Source organism: Mytilus trossulus, unplaced genomic scaffold (genome assembly GCF_036588685.1).
Source record: "Mytilus trossulus isolate FHL-02 unplaced genomic scaffold, PNRI_Mtr1.1.1.hap1 h1tg000247l__unscaffolded, whole genome shotgun sequence".
Classification (NCBI taxonomy): domain Eukaryota; kingdom Metazoa; phylum Mollusca; class Bivalvia; order Mytilida; family Mytilidae; genus Mytilus; species Mytilus trossulus.
In genome coordinates, this window is record NW_026963318.1 from 2,948,501 (window position 1) to 2,969,500 (window position 21,000).

The following is a 21,000-nucleotide window of genomic DNA, read 5'->3' on the forward strand; positions in this document are numbered from 1 at the left end:
GTCGATGCCACTGCTGGTGGACGTTTCGTCCCCGAGGGTATCACCAGCCCAGTAGTCAGCACTTCGGTGTTGACATGAATATCAATTATATGGTCATTTTTTGTAAATTTTCTGTTAACTAAACTTTGAATTTTTCGAAAACTAAGGATTTTCTTACCCCAGGAGTAGATTACCTTAGCCGTATTTGGCACAACTTTTTGGAATTTTGGATCCTCAATGCTCTTCAACTTTGTATTTATTTGGCTTTTTAACTATTTTGATCTGAGCGTCACTGATGAGTCTTATGTAGACGAAACGCGCGTCTGGCGTATAAAATTATAATCCTGGTAATTTTGATAACTATTCATTTAAGAAATTTTAGAGTTACCCCTCGTTGTCCTTACTTCAGAAATAATCATGTGACATGTTTGTTTTTCTGTTACATCATTTTGATAGCTCATATTGCAGTTGAAAGAAGAATGTTAACGATAATATTCAAGTTCGTTCTCTGTATGTTGGAAGCTACTCTTCACTTACATGTCTTTGCGGGTTGTGACATGAATTATTATTTCTCTAACTCTATGGAAATTTATCCCTTTCCGAACCCATTGTATAAAGAATTTTAATCAACGTGTGGTTGCTGGTGATCTCAAAAGATCATTGGATGATTTTGAGGGTCATGACCTTTTTAGCTAACTGAATGAATCAAAATACGATTTAATGAAATTGACAACTTCGTGCAATGTGAAAGGCACTCGAAGGGAATTTTCGGTTAACAAAAAAAGAAAATGTCTTTTTAATCATTAGAGAAACAGATTCTTACATGGTTACTCGTGGATTATCGGATTTATCCAATCTCGATAGTTAAATTATAAATTTTAAAGTCCTCGCCGAGGCGGCTCGGACTTTAAAATTGATAATTTAACTATCTTGATTGGATAAATCCGATAATCCACTGGTATCAATGTAAGAATCTATATATATACCAATACGCAGTACTTAACGCGCGGACTGATTTGCGACGTTAGTGTGAAGTCGTATACGAGAAAGACCTGTAATTTGATCTTCGTCCTCATTTTTTGTTTGGATGACTTTAAAATTAAGATTCACTTAATGTTTGCGATACATATAACGGTTATCTATTCTAAGATATTTCTAAAATAAGATTTTTATGTTCATTTGACCTCACTGGGACATATGAATCATATTGATCATCATTATCACCAAATTAACTTAAGTGAAAATAGTTTCACGCAATGCAAACGTTCCAAAGAAATAATGCATGAATTCGTAGTAAGTTTCAGCATTATGTGTGTAATTAACTGTTGGATAAAACACATTTGAAATATACCGCCCAATTGAACATATCATGTTTATCGTTTTTCATATAAAGTCACGTGATTAGCCGTGTATTTACTTTCCTGGTCGGTCGTTTACCAAAAAGGCATGACATATTCGGATACATAAGGTAAATAACTGAATCTAACACGATTTGTATGAATGTTTTAATATCAATCAATGTTCATCTACAAATAAGATAAGAATGGTAAGTATAATCCTATACTCCTTTCCTACCACAAAAAACGAAAGTGACAAAGAGAGAACAACTCCAGCTTATTTTACTTGCGTACATCTCTCATATGCACATTTGTGTATCCCGGTTATCAGTGTCGTAATCATTTATCTTTGTTTTTGTGTCTCTCTTATAGACTATTGAACAATATTTCATTTTAAAGCTCCTTCGTGGCATGTTTGATTATGCTTAATATTTAGTCATCTGATAGGTTCAAAAGTATTTCCCTAATCCCATTAGGCGTCTCTTGAAAATGGCAGTTGTTTCTATGTGTGCTATTCACGATTCTACCTTCACTCTTCTATCTTCACTCTTTTCACTCCATTCAAATAAACTCATCATAGATACCAGGACTAAATTTAGTATATACGCCAGACGCGCGTTTCGTCTACAAAAGACTCATCAGTGACGCTCGAATTCAAAAAAGTTTAAAATGCCAAATAAGGTACGAAGTTGAAGAGCATTGAGAACCAAAATTCCTAAAAGTTTTGCCAAATACAGCTAAGGTAATCTATTCCTGAGGTAGAAAAGCCTTAGTATTTCAAAAAATTCAAAAACAATTTGTAAACAGTAAATTTATAAATATAACCATATCAATGACAATTCATGTCAGCACAAAAAGTGCTGACTACTGGGCTTGTGATACCCTCGGGGAAATAAATCTCCACCAGCAGTGGCATCGACCCAGTGGTTGTAAATAAACTCATCATAGATACCAGGACTAAATTTAGTATATACGCCAGACGCGCGTTTCGTCTACAAAAGACTCATCAGTGACGCTCGAATTCAAAAAAGTTTAAAATGCCAAATAAGGTACGAAGTTGAAGAGCATTGAGAACCAAAATTCCTAAAAGTTTTGCCAAATACAGCTAAGGTAATCTATTCCTGAGGTAGAAAAGCCTTAGTATTTCAAAAAATTCAAAAACAATTTGTAAACACCAATCAAAATGTTCAAGTCATATGCATTGATTTCTTAATCTGTCTCAGCCATGATTTGTATGCAAGCCTAACAAACATAAATACAACACATTTGTCTTGTTTGTTTGTTCCTCGTCTACCTGCAATTTAAGGTATTATGAAAAAGAAAAAGCAGCTGTAAACATATACAATTTGGGGGGGGGGGGGGGGGGGGGGGTAGGGCCAAGGCAGCATAATTTTGCAACACCAATTTGCGTAAACTTGTTTGTTTGACCATATGAAATGTTTAAACAATCAGCCAAAGCCGATTAAAATTAAAATAATAAAATGAGAATTGCAACATGTTTAATCGTTAACCTCGTGGAAGGGGAATGTCGCGTAAGGACTATTATACCACAACAACCGTCTAATTGGTCTATTGGGGGCTTTTTCTAGGCAAAAGTTCTGCCTTATCAAACATATAGTTCTTTTAAAGTGGCAGTACAAATGGTAGCTCTTCATCCCTCATTGTATTTATTTTTTTGTTCTGTGTGTTGATGAAGATCAAACAGCAATGACTCAATAAATAAAGATTCTGAGCCAAAACTATGTATTAATTTGTGAAAGAAAAATATCTTGAACCAAACTTTACAGTTTATCCATTCCCATTTGATATTGTTATAATTACTATTAACATGGTATCTCGTTCGAGTTTGTTTATTATATTTCCATTTCTTAAAAGAAGAAAAAAACAATTAAGTTTATATATCACCATTTTCACTTACTGTACTGTACGTACTGTTAGGTGTACATATAAGTTAATTCATTACAATCAGACTGAGAGAAAAAAATTCACTACCTTATGAAATAGTAAAACTGCCGAGTTTGAGAGATTGAAAAGGGGTTACCGTATTTATTCTATTTAAAGCCCCCCTTCTAATTAACGCCCCCTACCGAAAATCATGCGTTCAGAACTTTTGACTTCTAATAAACGCCCCCATTTTGTAGTTAAAAAAATAAAATTAAACTTAATACCCATTACAATATTGCTAAGACATCGACCCGGTCACTCAGAAACATGAAACGAAAAATCAGTAATGCCCATGTTTTACAGGTAATCCACTCCGATAATCAAAAACAGTGTGAACAAGTTCCAAAAATAGATCTGTCAGTTACACAGTACGCTGTTGAAATTATGTTCCATTGATGTGCACGCTTGTTTATTCGAAAATTTTAACAAACTATTTGATGAGGTCACATTACCGATAAACGCTATTTATAGATTATGGAGACAATAAGAAACACGTGTATGTTACTATAGTCTGTTTCAACCAAATTCAGGTAAAAGTCAATGAAGTAAGGTACGAAATTCGTATCTCTAATTGACGCCCCCCTTTCGGAAATTGTCTTCGCCCCCGGGGCGTTTATTAGAATAAATGCGGTATCTCTATTAGACTTTTCAAATAGAGAGGCGAAAGATATATAAAAAAGTGAAAAGTCAACACTATGGCAAAAAAAGACCTAAAAAACCCAACAACAATACACCAACAAAACAACATATGGAAACCATTTTAATGAAGTTTTCGAAACATTCCAAAAGTAGGATTTCACACATCAATTGATTTAGATAAACCAAATAAACCTTTTGGCTATTGGAGTGAAAAGAGGAACACAAGGAGATGTGGTATGAGTGCCAATGATTCAAATATCCACCCAAATCACAATTTGTAAAAGAATAACCATTATAGGTCAAAATACGGTCTTCAACACGGAGTCTTGACTCGCACCAAACAGCAAGCTATAAAGGGCTTCAAATATTACCAGACTGAGTGTAAATCTATTAAAACGAGGAAACCAATGGTCCAATCTCTATTAAAAAACGAGAATTGAGAAAGCCTATTAGCTTATGTAGTACAGTTAATTTAATGCAATTTAGAGGAACTTTAATTAAATGTGACATTTTTCACATCTTTCTCGAATCGTTTATTAAAGTATAAAAGTGAATTAAGAAAATTCATCTAATGGCATCAACCTTTCAAACTAGCTATCACTGCAAAATAAACTGTAAAAAAGTCCATTAATACTGAATTAAATGTGGAATTCGAATAAGAATAACGTGAGGAATTCAAGCCGATGATTTTTTTCTGACACAATAAAATGTCGACTTTATGCTCTTATTATACTATTTTGTTTTAAAGGTTGTCGTTTTCTATGGTATGATGGCGACTTCATCTTTAAGTTGCAGTGTTTGTGATTTACGTCATGTATCCAAACCTTCTGCGGTCTGGTGTACTGAATGTGATGAAGGACTTTGCGAAGGCTGTCAGGAACATCACAGCTTATCTAAAGGATCTCGAAATCATACTGTTATACCAATTTCCGAATATCGTAAATTACCACGTGATGTAGTAAAGATTAGTCAGTTCTGCGAGAAGCACAATGAGAAGTTAAGCATCTACTGCAAGATGCATGAATGTCCTTGTTGTAGAAAATGCATTGTAGAAAGTCACAACAAATGCCATGAAATATTAAAAATAGAAGACGTCATTAATAACGTCAAATCGTCAAATGCATTTTTTGAGATCGAACAGACATTAAAGGAAGTCGGGGAAAACATTGAAAAAATCCGGGAAGACCGACAAAACAATCTGAAAACTTTACCGGAGACTCGGAAACAAATTGAGAAGGAAATCCTAGAAACTAGAACATCAATCAATAATCATATCGACAAAATACAAGCAGATATAATAAAGGAACTATATGCATCGGCAGACCAGAAGAGTAAACAAATCCATCAACTGTTAAATTCTTTAGAGGAAAAACAACAAGGGATTGCCATATTGCAAGGGAGCATTTCAGATATCAAACAGCATGCGTCAGATCTTCAGACTTTTTTGTCAATGAAACGTATTGAAAAAGAGGTCTTTGACAAAAATGAATTCATCAGGTCAATATCTAGTAGCGACCATTTGAAACAGATTGTTCTGTCATTTAATATCAACACTGCAATTAAAAATCTCATTACCGACATCCCCAATTTCGGAAAGATAATAGTTGAAAGTATACCGTCCAATATTGAGCTTACTACAAGAAAGCAAAAGCAAGCTCAGTTAATGGTTACAAAAGTACTATCAAGATCGTTTGAAAATATCAGTCTAAACATTCATCAGACGATTAACACCAAAGAAAGCAAACCAAATAGAGGTACATATCTGCTACCCGATGGAAGGATGGTATTTTCTAGCAGTATTAGTTATAGACACTCTTCTGTAACCGTTCTGAACGCAAACGGATCAGTGAATTTTAACGTCAAATTGCCATCATTATCATCATCTTTTGATGTAACATATATTACGGAAATTAATTCTTTAGCTGTTTCAACTGGAGGTTCTGGTGCGCAGTGCATTCATATTATTGACATGCAAACCCAAAACGTCAAGAAAACTATTGCTTTAAATGGGTATATATATGGGATAACATATAATGGAACCGATTTAATTTATTCTGGGCGGCTTGAAGGAATTCGAAAGATACATCCTCATAACGAGACCATAAGCGATATAGTCGCAGGTCAAATGGAGGCCGAATGCTACGTTACAACATTTAGTGATAAGCTGTATCATACCAACCCGGGTAAAAACACTGTTACATGTTTTAATCTTCAAGGTAAACTACAATGGACATTTCAAAATGAAAGTGTTTTGCAGACACCAGGAGGCATCACCGTAGATAGCAGTGGTGACATATACGTAGTAGGACGCAAATCAAACAATGTTATACTTATCTCTACTGATGGAAAACGACACCGACAACTGTTATCTGGAAGTGACGGTCTCTCCGAACCAAGGGCGATTCATTTTAGTCAGGAAAGAAATTTGTTAATTGTTGCAAATAGTCGAGGAGGAGAAGCATTCTTATATTCAGTAAACTGAACAATTTTGCAAATATCATTTAGTGACTACGGAAAAAGTTAACATTTGAAATGTTTTAACTAAATATGTTTTCCTAATGTCGTGCATGAAGTATCATTTAAATATTATGTGGTATGAGTTCCTTACATTGAATGTCCTGCAAAAGTACCATGAGTTCAAACATAAACAGCAGTATTTTTTAAGATTTTGTAATTAAAATTTACTTTTGTTAAGATAGTCCATCAACTAGTTCTCAAAAGCGCTCTAGTTAAGGAGTTTGTGTTACACCCCAGGGTACCGCGATTTTTTTGGATAGAATTCAACTTCATTATCTAATTGATAAAATACAAGGTGTTAGACTAAAAAAACAATTGTCCAAAAGAGGTTTAAGAACGCACCTTTCAATGATCCCCTCATTTAGTTTTCACGACTAAGTAATTTATATTTAAAATTTTTAATATAAAGCAAAAAAAAATAAAGTATAGGTATATAAAAAAAAAAAAACCAGATATGAAACTATCATATTTAATGTATAACTGAAGATTTTTTGTTTAAAAAAAATGTTAATTTACGTTACAAACAATCAGATTTTTTTAGTTAAAATAAAGGTATATTTTCTCATTTCATAAAGAAATTCGCAATTCAATTACCCGTATTTGTGAATTGAACTTAAGAATTGACCAGTATGCATCGTTTTTTTACTATTTGCAGTATTTATTTATCGTCTAAAATATGAATTATTCAATAAAACATATGTACATGCAAATAGTCGTGAAATACCGGAAATCATCACACTACCGTCTTCGATTCAGTCGACAATCTATTCATACCTGAGTGCACACATTAGAACTTTAAGGTTATCAATTTGCAACCAAAAACAAACATTAAATTGTCGATTTATGAGATTTTTGTGAGTCAAATTATTTTATAAAGTAAATGTGTAACAAAATAGTTATGAAAAAATGACAGATTGAGGTTATTTTATTTGCATTCTGAGAAAGGTGCACTCTATTGAGCTCAATAAAGGTGTGTTTGATTACATTTAGTGTTTTAGCTATGTGGTGATTGAGTTAAAATTGTTCAGTCATTCAATCGACAAACATCGCTTTGAACGAAGGTCAAATAGTCAGTTGTGGAATTTGTTCAGACTTTTTACTTTCTTTAGCACACAATTATGTCGCAGCTGGTTTCTTAACAAATGCTTTTTGTAATGTTTACATTGTTCCTCATTTGATTGTGTTTTTGATTATTTTTCTTTCCTTGTTACTTGTATATATATTTCTTCACTATTCAATGAATTTACCTGTGTTTAATAAAATTTGTACATACTGTCAACTTATTTTGTTGCTTTATTTGCATTCACTTTACTGATCTATATTCTGTATATTTGTTGACACGGAGTACAACAAGGTTTGTTGAAACTGTTCTGTTACCTTTGAAATTATTCATTGTTTCCATCATTGTTGTGGTAGTTATTCCTGTTTTTGCAGGGATAAATGTTATAGGACTTTTGACACATTTTAATTGTTTTCTTTGTTTACAACTGTTACCGTCTTGTTATATTGATCATATCTCATATTTTTTGCTCTTATTGGCCGTTTTTGTGCAAATTTGCATATTTCCCAAAGTTGTTCTGATATTACATAACATGTATGTTGGTATTTGTATATAGAATTGAATAGTTATAAACTACTCTTGTGGTCTTTTAAGTAAATTAATACTTTTTTTATATATTGTTTCCCTTTTTTTAAATTTTGGGGTTTAATGAATAAGGGAAAATATGACGGATCAAACTTTTGTATTAAATCCTAAACAAAACATTGATTTTAGTTGGGATAAATGTCATCGATCGGGCGAAAAGGGGAACCTGAAATCATTTTCTGATCAAACTTGGACTACCTTTAAAGCTGCAGCAGAGTCGAGAAATGACAGAGTTTCAGAAATAATGAAAGGTAAATGGATAGATGGCCCTAAAGGTGTATACTACAACAAATGTTATCAACTATACACAATGAAGCGGGACATAAAATTAACCCTGATACGAAACACTTGTTCACAAAAGCGCAAACTTAGGTCCGATAGCGCTACAAAACATGCAATAAATGTTCCAGTGGCCAAGCTCCCGCATAATTTTGAGTGTGTTATTTTTCTTCAGGACAAAACATCATTAAAAGACAGAAGAAGGTTAGAATCTCTAACAAAATGTCTTACTGATGAAGCGATAGAAACAATACAACAAGCTCCTACACAGCAGGACAGCAACCCTCTATTAATTAAACGCCTGAAATCTTGTTTTAGGATTTTAACATCAGTTCTATATAAGGAAAATGAAACACAAGTCGAGGAAGAACCAGAAAGCTTTACGTCTGCTTTCGATATTCTAGCCAAGGAGGTACAACAAAACATTATACATGGACTACAGGTTTCAAATCTGACGGATTTATGCTCTCGTTTTAGAGAGCTTATTTTAACTCAAGGTGTCCATGTGTTGAAGTACAACCCCACTAGACTACAATCCTGACTTGTAAATGAATTTGGTGATAACCTGACATTTTGGAGATCTGGTAGACGAAATTCTTTTGTTTGTATAGCACTGCTAGGATTTCACGCCTTTACTAGTTGTGATTCAGTTAGTGCTTTGTCTGGTAAAGGAAAAAGCAAAGCATTCGGCGTTTTGGCAGGTTATTTGGAGAGGAAGGCGAAGAACTGTCAAAAACACTCGAGAGGTTTTTGTGTGCTACATACAGGTACGAGAATAATAACATCAATGAATTAAGATTCAGAATTTTTTGCAATACAAAAAAAAATCATTGTCATCTACTGCCCCCAACAAAGGATGCCATGTTAAAGGACATCAAACGATCCAACTATCAGGCAAATAATTGGAAAACTGCTCTTCAACATTACACTGTTCCATCGACAAACAACCATGGTTGGATGGTTAAGAACGTTTTGATCAGTATCAATTGGCAAGACCAACCGCCAGCCTTAGATGCTTTATTGATACTAATAAGCTGTTCATGTAAAGCTGGTTGTGCCCCCAAAAGATGTTCATGTGTTCGACAAGGTTTATCCTGTACAGATTGCTGCAATAAAATCAACGGTACCAATTTTGTTGCACCAGATGCGCATTTCGACAATACATGTCTCTTCAGTGATGCTCGTGGCCAAAATATTTGAAATCCAAAGCTTATATAAAAGATGAAGAGCTATAATCCAAAAGGTCCAAAAAGTATAGCCAAATTCGTGAAAGGAATCAGAGCTTTGCACGAGGGAGATACATTCCTTAATTTATAATAATTTTTAATATTTTGTAACAGCAAATTTTAATAACACAAAAAATCCGTATTTTCATGCCAGTACCGAAGTACTGGCTACTGGGCTGGTGATACCCTCGGGGATTAATAGTCCACCAGCAGAGGCATCGACCCAGTGGTAGTAATAAAATCAACGGTACCAATTTTGTTGCACCAGATGCGCATTTCGACAATACATGTCTCTTCAGTGATGCTCGTGGCCAAAATATTTGAAATCCAAAGCTTATATAAAAGATGAAGAGCTATAATCCAAAGGGTCCAAAAAGTATAGCCAAATTCTTGAAAGGAATCAGAGCTTTGCACGAGGGAGATACATTCCTTAATTTATAATAATTTTTAATATTTTGTAACAGCAAATTTAAATAACACAAAAAATCCGTATTTTCATGCCAGTTCCGAAGTACTGGCTACTGGGCTGGTGATACCCTCGGGGACTAATAGTCCACCAGCAGAGGCATCGACCCAGTGGTAGTAGTGGATGCAAATGTACGAATGCTTGTAGCAACAAGAATAATCAAATCGTTGATATAGCTGATGATGACGACGAAGATGATGAAGATGATAGTGATGATAATTCAATAGATGACATTGACGAAAATGAAGATGATTCTATGGATTGACCTTCTTCATGACCTTAATATATGGTGATTCTGTTGTTAAAAGAACTTTAATATAGATCTTAAAACCTTGACAGTTCTTTTATTTTTTAGTACAATGTGTGTGTTTTTAATGACTGTGATGTACATTGCTTATGTTTGTGTTTGTCATTGATTCCATGTTTTTTTCCCATTCTTACCTTTGAATTTTGTTTAACTGCCTTTAGTTAACTGATGCTCTATGTTTCAATGTAAAAAAAATATACCTTTTTCATCAAAGTATGTTTGCTTTGTTTCATTTAAAATCATGATTCCCCTTTTTTTCTTGGTCCTATACGATATTAAAATTAAATAAAAAATAGCCTCGGTATTATTAAGATATGATTTGTTCAATTTAATAAGAGAAATAGTACCGAATACTTGGTTATTTTTTATTTTTTTCTGTATATATGTGTTAAACAAAATTTTTGATATTCCCTTAAATAAGACCGTTTTAACCCCTTTTGGACACTTTTTCAATAGTCTTACACCTCTTAAAATATTCTTCAGACATTACTCTTTAGATTTATCCAAAACAATTGCGGTACTCTGGGGTGTAACACAGAACTGAAATTTTACCTTACCAGCTGATGAACTAAGATGTTCGCTTGTCATGTTTTGGATTTTTAGTCTGGTTTTATCCATTGGAATGCCTTAAAAATGTTGCCCTTTGACCCCCATTTTTCTTTTTTAAATCTTTTACATGTATAATGATGAGCAATATGTGAAAGTCTTATAAACTTTAGATCATATTTTAATAGTTTTTGAGTACATAAACTTGTCGATGATAAAGCTATGAAGCTATATTTAGCAGGTGTTGATCCGACATTCTTTATTTGAATTGCAACCGGTCTCATGCAGATATTATAATTAGACAGGATCACATTATTTGGAAACACTTAGACGCATATTTACATGTGCAACAAGAGGCAAAATACAAAGTCATAACTATGGTTTCTACAAAATAATGTTTACATAAAATCATACTAATTACAATAGTCTAACTAGTTTCTTAGTTAACAATGATAAATTTTTAAGAACTTTGACATTGCAAAATGAAAGCATTCTCTACATTTTCTAAACATTTTGATGAATGCGGTAATATTTTGAAATTATTTTTTTTCTCTGAAATTTCTAATAATATGAGATTGACACTCAAATTAGTAGTAAAATTCATTTCCAATATACAGGTAGCAGAGATGACATCTCTAAGAATTCGAACCCATTGTCCTGTTTCAATTGGTATTTTTAAGTTGCAGCATCGCAGCTAAGTAATATTTTTATCTGTAGACGAGAGTCATAATAAATATTTTTCTAAGCCAAAGTCGATTTTGAAAAGACCGTAATATTTCCCCCTCGATGAGTTTTGGAATGAGAGTACCATAGATTTTGCCATTTGATAACGGACTTTCTTGTTTTGAATTTTCCTCTATCTTCATTTTTTTTTTATGATTTTACTTTTTAGTATAATGATAACATTTATGAACGCGTTAACAATTCACTCTCTATGATTTTCAAACCTACATATATAATGATTCAAACCAGCGATTAATGGATCAGAGTTATTCCCCTTGGAAAGCTGAAAACCTTTAGAGCAAATCTTGATCTTCGTCTGTCTGTAGCAGTGGTCTACTTTATATTACCCCAAAAATGTGAATGTAACAACGTTACACATCCGTTTTATATAAAGTGAGAGTAACTGTTCGCTTTTGACAATGTTCCATTGTCACTCATAAGCTCCTGATTTGATTATTAGTTTCAAATGGAAAAATATTCCGTATCTTTGGTAGGGTTGTGCTTGCCAACTAAGAAAGATTGAACATGTATATAAATATATCCTGTAGTATGCAAAAATAACAACAATGTAAACAATAGTATACAAATTAAGAGCACTCTTCGTTTGTTATACAGGATATGGCATATATTCTATAACAATATAAGGTAACGCACGGACTGCATCACCTGTACCGAGTCAGGAATATGGCAGGTGTTTTTCATTATGTCAGTCTTTATGGGACTTTACTCTATTTAAATAATCATTGGAGGAAAGTATGCTGCTATATTTTATTTGGCATGTTTATCAAAAAATCAAATATTTCAAGCTCTTTTAAAATCTATAAATAGTCAATTTAACAGCTGGTTTGTGTGTATGAGAGGAGCCCGATTTTATCTTTGCTCAATCACTGTTTGGACGTTTTTTTTTTATAAATATGGTTCAATTTAATATTTTTTATACAGATAAAAGTATCATATTCTAATCGTCATTTTATTTGACCTTTTTATATAAAGTAATTGCTACTGGACATAACAAAAAACGAAAAAGCAAACATTATTTTGAAATAAAAATATCGTCGTTGGTTCATGACTGTTATAACTTTTTTTCGTAAGTTGTTTTGTAATAGAGTAGGCCGTTTTATCAATTGCATTATTTCATGTATTTTATGTTTTTCATTTCTGGGACTTTTATAATCCTCAATGCTCTTCAACTTTGTACTTGTTTGGCTTTATAAATATTTATTAATGAGAGTCACTGATGAGTCTTATTTAGACGAAACGTTAAAGCTCGTCTGGCGTACTTAATTATAATATTGGTACCTTTGAAAACTATTTACCACTGGGTCCTAGCCACGGCTGGTGGGCGTTTCGTCCCCGAGGGTGTTGACATGGATATCAATTATGTGGTAATTTTTATAAATTTTCTGTTTAAAAACTTTGAATTTTTCGAAAAACTAAGGATTTCTTATCCCAGGAGTGGATTACCTTAGCCGTATTTGGCACAACTTTTGGGAATTTTGGATCCTCAATGCTCTTCAACTTTGTACTTGCTTGACTTTATAAATATTTTGATATGAGCGTCACTAATGAGTCTTATGTAGACGAAACGCGCGCCTGGCGTACTAAATTATAATCCTGGTACCTTTGATAAATAGTTATAACCGACCATACGGTATGGGTTTTCTCAATGTTAAAAAATGAATGATTGCCTATAATTGCTTACATCTATATCATTTGAAGTTTGTTGGATAGTTATCTCATTGATTTCATACCATATCACATTATTTATATTTGAAACGAATGCACACTACAAAATCATTATAGATAAATACATGTACAATATATTTTAAATGTGCACGCGGTATATAATTTCTATGCATTTATGCTGTACTACTAGTATTATAATGGTTGTCATACATTGTTATCTTCGCAAGTTATGTGATCAGTTGTTTATTTTTCCTTTTTGTACGCCCCTTTATATAATCTCTGAAATACTCGTAATAACTAGGTAACATTAATGAGTTGAACATAATTTGGATAATGATCTGTAATTATTTTATACGTCTTGTATTTCTTTTAATTTTTACTTATTTTCTTCCATAACAAACAAATGACCAAAAGTGAGTGCTTTGTTCTTTTTACTTTGTCTTTTATCATGTTTATTTAAAATAACGTTGCGCTTTTTGTTTTGTTGTATGAATGACGTCGAATGCATACATCTTTGTTAACTGAATGCGAATGGACGTGAACAACATGATCACCATATTGTAACGGGATTGCTTATATTTTCGAGTGTATTGTTCGGTCTGCAATCTGGGAAATTAATAGTTGTTTTGGGTCAATTTAAAGCTGTAAATGTACAAATTGCCGACAAGGTCCCTTTATATATACAAAATTAGGCGACATGCAAAATTGCACGATATGACTCTTTCATGTTTGTTTTGCTCGTAAACATAGATTTATAGTTTTTGATTTGTTTTGATTCAGGGTGGAAGAGAGTGTTAAAGAAAGGGCGATAGGGAATGAAGAGATGAACTAATACTTGATACAACATTACAGCATAAGTGATTTGAGGGAAACAACTATCATCATGGTTAATCCTACTCATGTTCATTACAAATAAAATAAATTTCATGATGTCCAGTCTTCCATAAGTTCTAGTGTTAATAAGCTAACATCACAGATATAGAAATGAACAACAGTCATTTGAAATATCAAATGTATTTTACGTTAACTGCAACCTTGAATACAGAAAACGTCTTACAAAACAAACAAATCTCACATTATGTTTGCTTCCATTGATAGCTTACAGGTGTAAAGACTGAAACATTATACAGAACAAGAAATTAAAACCATAAGGGTCGGATTATAAAACACAAAATAAAACCTTTCTACACATGGCATGTCTAATTGTTAAGATCGACACGTTCTTTGTTTTGATAAATCATTTTGATTGCTCATATTTTAATTAACTAAAGTATTAGGAGTATTTAACATTCAATACTATAAAGTTCGTTCTCTGTATGATGGAATTTACTCTTCACTAATATATGCGGGTTGTAACATAAACAATATAAAAACACGCCGTTACGCGCGGAAATTAGCATTATCATTGCTTGTTTGGTTTATTTAAAAATAAGGTTCACTTTAAAATATGCTTATGATACAGATAACGGTCACAATTACCTTCAATTTAACTAGAGAAATATTTAAATAAATTTTAAAGTTCCATAGGAACCGTGCATAAAACCGTTTTAAAGTATAATCATTTCTCGCGTATTTTAGCACTAGACTTTATTTAATTCATCATTGAGATAGCTTCCAAATACTATCGATGTTCATTTGACCCAAAATAAACATATACGACCCCATCATTTTACCTTTAAAATTGCATGTATTTTTTCGCACAATTGACCATGCTGAAAACATGCCAAACTCAGCCCTGTATCGTGTAAAGGTTATCATGTTAAGAAATATATACGGGTTTTTGGTTTGCATTGCACATACCAAACACAGCCCCGTATCATGTAAAGGTTATCATGTTAAGAAATATATACGGGTTTTTGGTTTGCATTGCACATACCAAACACAGCCCCGTATAATGTAAAGGTTATCATGTTAAAAAAAAAATACGGTTTTTGCTTTGCATTGTGATATATCAACGATGGTTTTTGTTGTTTATTATATTTTTAATCTTGTTTCATCATAATTTCACCGAAGCGGTTGCTAGTCTTAAGAAATTCAACGTTTCCTGTTTGCTCCAGTTTCGGATTCAAAAGAATCACACCTTAATGTTTTGTCTAAATCTTATCTCAGTAATTACCCTTAAAAGACATTTTTGATAATATATCACATTCACTAAGAAAAATTGAATAAAAGTTATTATTCCATATTGATAAAACTTTAGTTAGTTTTTCTATATGAATGGGATTTTGAATAAAAAAACATATTGACTTCCTAAAAAATTATATTCACCGCGCAAAACGTCGTGTTCTTTTACGTGCATAATTTTGTTTTTGGAAAATAATTTCCATTTGATACATTTTTCGCGGAATATGGTAGAAAACAATTACTGTCTTTTGTTTTGGTAACTTTTTGTTTAATTGATTTTTGAAAAACTGATATTCACGATATCTATACATAACTGATTATAAAGAGATAGAATCCCTCTAAAATCATCAATTATGTTTGTTTGATATACCCTATTTATAAATTATATATGTATAATAAAACACATTTGAAATATACTGCGCACTTTAACTTGTGTTGTTTACATCATGTTAATCGTTTACTATATAAAGTCACGTGATCAGCGATGTATTTACTTTCCTGGTCGCCCTTTCAACAAAAGCTATGAAATATTCGTAGTTTTCAGGTAAGGTAATGAATTTAACATGATTTGGATGAATGATCTGTTATCAATCAGTTGTTAATCTATAAATAAGATATAAATGGTAATAATACTCCTTTTCTACCACAAAAAACGAAAGTGACGAAGAGAGAACAACACCAAATTATTCTACTGCGTAGATGGGTAAATTCAGTAAATACATATACGTCATCAGGGACCTCCAATTTGGAGGAATGCTTTCTGTGTAAAACTTAAGTCTTGTGCTCTTCTAAATAGTAGATAATGCTTGTTATAAATATTTGTAGATAAATGGATCAAATCTAGAGTAATAAATAAATAAATGTTGAATATACTAACTATTTTTACTACAGGGTTAATGTGGGTCAGTAAAGGAATTAAGTGCGAATCTACAGTGTTTGTAAACAAGGCCATGTGAATGCCCAAATATGCCGCATGACCTGAGCGCATGACCCTATGTTTTTATTGTTGCAAAAGATATGAATGATATATGATAGCTTTTAATTTCTGAACGTAAATGAGGTATAAATTTAATATCAAAGCAAATATTAGCATTTAAGTCAATGTGAGATTTTTTACTGAATTTACCCCTGTCTCATAAGCACAGTTACTGGACCCGGTTTTCAGTGTTGCAATCCTTTATCTTTGGTGTTTGCGCCTCTCAAATAGAATGTTGAACAAAATTTCCTTTTGAAACCCTTCATGAAATGTTTGACACACTTCATTAAGACAACCAACTGAATTCAAAAAGATTTTATCCCTTATTAACTTTTTCGATGCAACCTACACCCTTCTCTTTTCAGTCCGGTCAATCCATAAAATAAAATGTACATGTTATTTGCTTTTCGTATCTCTTCTAGGCGAATATAGGAGGATTTTGAAAATATATAACTCAGCCTCTGTGAAAATCACAAATAAATGGTTTGTTCTTTGGTAATTTCAAAATAGTTAATCTGACCTAAAATATATTGTCTTGCAAGAAGCAACGTCTGTTCTTGAACTTTTCGGTGTTCATGTTTCTTATTTATTTTTCGTTTTCAGTGTTATTTGTCTTATTGTTTGTCGTTTCTTGTTTTATCTGTTCTCGGGTTTGTGTTTTGTGCATTGATTGTCTGCCCTTCTGTATTCTCTTAGTTTCAAAATCCGTTTGTAATTTAGTTATTTTGTTTTAAATTTGATCAAGAGATCTATTTTATTTAAGACTATTTATCTAACTTTCACAACTTCATTACTTTAAATTGCATCCTAGTTAGGAGCTTCATCAAGTTGTAATGTTTTATAAAAACTTACTCGACATAGTTATATCAATGATATGCAGACCCCTTTCAACTTAATTAAAAAACACATTTTACAGGTGTAAAAGATTAAAATTTTGCAAGCCGAAACACCAGTAAACAAAGAACAGCAGCCAAACTTAACCATGTAAATACCATTTTTGCTTTATTCTTAATGTTAATCTTTTGATGTTGACCCTAAATTAAAGTCTAACACTGAATCTATGCATATTGCTTTTAAACCAAAATACTTGCTTTTTTAGAATAAGAAAGGGTCTGGGAAACGTCCAGAAACATGATGTTGCATCATTTGTTTTATAGCTTCTTCGGGGATTCTGCAGTTCCCAAACCATTTGGTAATTTTGTAGCATCGCTCCGCTTGGCAAATAAGATGCTTAAGTCATATTTCTGATTCAATCCGATGACAACTACATAAATATCTAGGATATTAAAGTGAAAGCCTATTCGCATGTGCACATCAGCAGGTGTCAAATAATAGTTACACAATCTAATATCTTTAACATGTTTAAGACGATTCTTTTTTTTTTTAAATAACATTCGGTTCGTAGAAAAATTTAACCAATGGCAGCAATCTTTCAAACTAGCTTTCATTACAATATACATTTATAGATAAATTAATAAATACTACATTTAATGTGGAAAATGATTATACGAACAACTCTAGGAATTGTAAGCGATGATTTCTTATGATATAATGAAATGACTACTTTTTGTTATTATAATATTATTTTGTTGTAGGGTGCACATTCTCTATAGTATTATGGCGACTTCATCTTTGAATTGTGGTGTTTGTGATCACCGCAATATTTCTAAACTTTCAGCGATCTGGTGTACTGAATGTGATGAAGGACTTTGCGAGGGTTGTCAGGAACATCACAGCTTATCTAAAGGATCTCGATATCATACGGTTATACAAATTTCCGAATATCGTAAATTACCAAGTGATGTTATCAAGATTTCCCAGTTCTGTGACAAGCACAATGAAAAGTACATCATTTACTGCAAGAAGCATGAATGCCCTTGTTGTAGCAGCTGCATTGTACAAGGTCACAATAGATGCGACGAAATCGTAAAACTAGATGATTTCATTAAAAATGCAAAGACATCAAATGCATTCTACGAAGTCGAGCAGACATTGGTAGAAGTACTCGAAAATATTGGAAAAATCCGACAAGACAGACAAAAGAACCACCTGACCTTATCTGAGACTCGGAAACAGATTGAGAAAGAAATCACAGAGACCCGAATAGCGATCAATAATCATGTCGACAAAATACAAGCAGATATGATAAAGGAACTCTGTGCATTAGAAGACAAGGAGAGTAGAAAAATCCGTCAACTGTTAATTTCTCTAGAGGAAAAACAACAAGAGATTTAAAATTTGTCATTGCAGGATAGTATATCAGATATCAAACAGAATGCTTCGGATCTTCAGACTTTTTTGTCTATGAAACGAATCGAAAAGGAGATATATGGCACTGACGAATACATCAGGTCAATATCTGATAGCGATAATTTGAAAAAGATCGGTCTGTCATTTGCTTTCAACACTGCACTTCAAAATCTCATTACCAAAATCCCAAATTTCGGAAGGATCACGGTTGAGAGTAAACCGTCCAATATTGAGCTTATCACGAGAAAGCAAAACCAAGCTCAAATGGTGGTTACAAAAGTACAGTCAAGATCGTTTGAAAATTTCACGCTAAAATTACAGCAGACCATGAGTATAAATAAAGACAAAAACACTTTTGGTACATGTCTGCTACCCGATGGGAGGATGGTATTTTCCGGCAATAAGTATGGGTACGGTACTATAATCGTTCTGAACGCAAATGGAACAGTAGATTTTGAAGTAGGATTACCATCACTATCCTTTGATGTTGCATACATTACAGAAGACAACACATTGGCCGTATCATCTGATGGTTATTATTTCAATAGACCACTTTCGAGTTCATCCGTCACCGACAAAAACTCGTCAATTATGCACGCCTTTATGACGTCATTTACCAGATAGAGGGGCTCGCCTGTATCCCTGCACTATTTACGTTCATCAAGCGTCTTGGTGATCGTCTTTGTGCAGGATAAACTAGAAATAATGGTTACTATGTAGGACTTACTGACAATTCCCTAATGACAGCAGTGTTGATTGTCAATTTTGAGAATTCAATTTGCCGAATAATTCGTACAATATAGAATTATAGTTTTCCAACCACTCGCTCAACATTGGAAGGAAGTGACGACGCCCCTAAACGCACAAATGACGGTGATAAAGGCGCGAATAATTGACGAGTTTTTTTCGGTGACGGATGAACTCGAAAGTGGTCTATTGTATTGATATTATTGACATTCAACACAAAAAAGTAAAGAAAACTATTTCTGTAAAGGATTATGCATATGGGATAACATATAACGGATCAAAATTAATTTATTCTGGCCTGAATTAAGGAACTAGAATGATCAATCCAAATAACCAGACAATAAACAATATTGTTGGAGGTGAAATGAATTCTGAATGCTACGTTACAACATTTGGCAACAAACTTTATCATACAAATCCGAAGGATAACACCGTTACATGTTATGATCTAAAGGGTAATAAAGAATGGGCTTTCGAAAATAAAAGAGTACTGAAGACACCCTCGGGCATCTCAGTGGATGAAAGTGGTAATATTTACGTAGTAGGACGTATATCAAACAATCTTATTATGATATCTCCTGATGGAAAACGACACCGACAACTGTTATCTACCAATGACAGTCTCTCCGAACCATGTGCGATTCATTTCAGTAAGGAAAGAATAATGTTGATTGTTGCCAATTTAAGAGGAGGAGAAGCATTCTTACATTCAGTAGACTGAACAATTTTGCAGTTAGCTATAAGTTATTGTGACTGCAGAAAAAGTAAACATTTGAAGTTTTATTAATAAAAATGTTTTCCTAATGTCGTGCGTAATCTTTAAGTTTCATAGAAATATTATTGTCTGAGTTCCTTACATTGAATGCATTGCAAAGGTACCAAGGTAAAACAATAACATTAGTATTTTCTTTAGTCTTATTAAGAGTTTACTTGTTAAAACACCTTTGTGGGGCAACGGTTATACATTAAAGCAAAAACGCTCCGATCAGGATTTGAATTTAGCAGGCTGTCCGGTATTCTTAATTAGAAATGCTACCGTTGTCATGTAGATATGGTAATTAGATACGAACACAGTTGATCTTCATATTTAAAACAATAAATATGTTACAAAAAGGAAATTTAACTAGCCTTAATAACAATATCCTAGCAGTAGCTATAGTTTATCAAAATATTGCCAAAGGTGAAGTGTTATAATCTTACTGTCTTTCCAACCCTATCTGCAAAAAAAATGAACAAGAGCTAGGTCAAAAGAAAGAGAGAGATCAACACAGATGAAAACTTGACTGAAATATTAAAGCGAATGCGACAAAAGACAAGGACAACTTTAACAACTACAGGTCATCGTAGGGACTTCAACAATTTATAAAATCCATACCGTTTAGTATTCTGTAATAGGAATCATGGTAACAAAAAGTAAAACAATTGGTTGAACAAGTAAACAAACACACATTATATGATGAACAGCAACGAACAATTGGTATAATGTCATTCAAATGATGAGAAATTTGATATACGGATGTTGATTCTATAACACGATGTATCATGAACTATTATATTGTATGAGACAATGACTGGTATCCATTACTTCATTTCTCATAATAGGTAGTAG

The 21,000-nt window shown here is 32.9% G+C and overlaps 2 protein-coding genes across 2 annotated transcripts; both read left to right on the forward strand.

Annotated features, from left to right (window-relative positions):
* Positions 1-1,375: 1,375 nt before the first annotated feature.
* On the forward strand, positions 1,376-6,501 carry LOC134701580 (tripartite motif-containing protein 2-like). Its single transcript, XM_063562713.1, has 2 exons — positions 1,376-1,447; positions 4,648-6,501. The coding sequence occupies exon 2, from the start codon at positions 4,666-4,668 to the stop codon at positions 6,379-6,381; it is 1,716 nt and encodes a 571-aa protein (XP_063418783.1). The 5' UTR covers positions 1,376-1,447; positions 4,648-4,665; the 3' UTR covers positions 6,382-6,501.
* Positions 6,502-18,011: 11,510 nt separating this feature from the next.
* LOC134701674 (E3 ubiquitin-protein ligase TRIM39-like) lies at positions 18,012-18,629 on the forward strand. Its single transcript, XM_063562808.1, has one exon. The coding sequence runs from the start codon at positions 18,012-18,014 to the stop codon at positions 18,627-18,629; it is 618 nt and encodes a 205-aa protein (XP_063418878.1).
* Positions 18,630-21,000: the final 2,371 nt, after the last annotated feature.

What these genes read in the sequence shown, in the direction of transcription:
- LOC134701580 (XM_063562713.1), top strand. Translation starts at nt 4,666, where the DNA reads ATGATGGCGACTTCATCTTTAAGTTGCAGTGTTTGTGATTTACGTCAT.
- LOC134701674 (XM_063562808.1), top strand. Translation starts at nt 18,012, where the DNA reads ATGGCGACTTCATCTTTGAATTGTGGTGTTTGTGATCACCGCAATATT.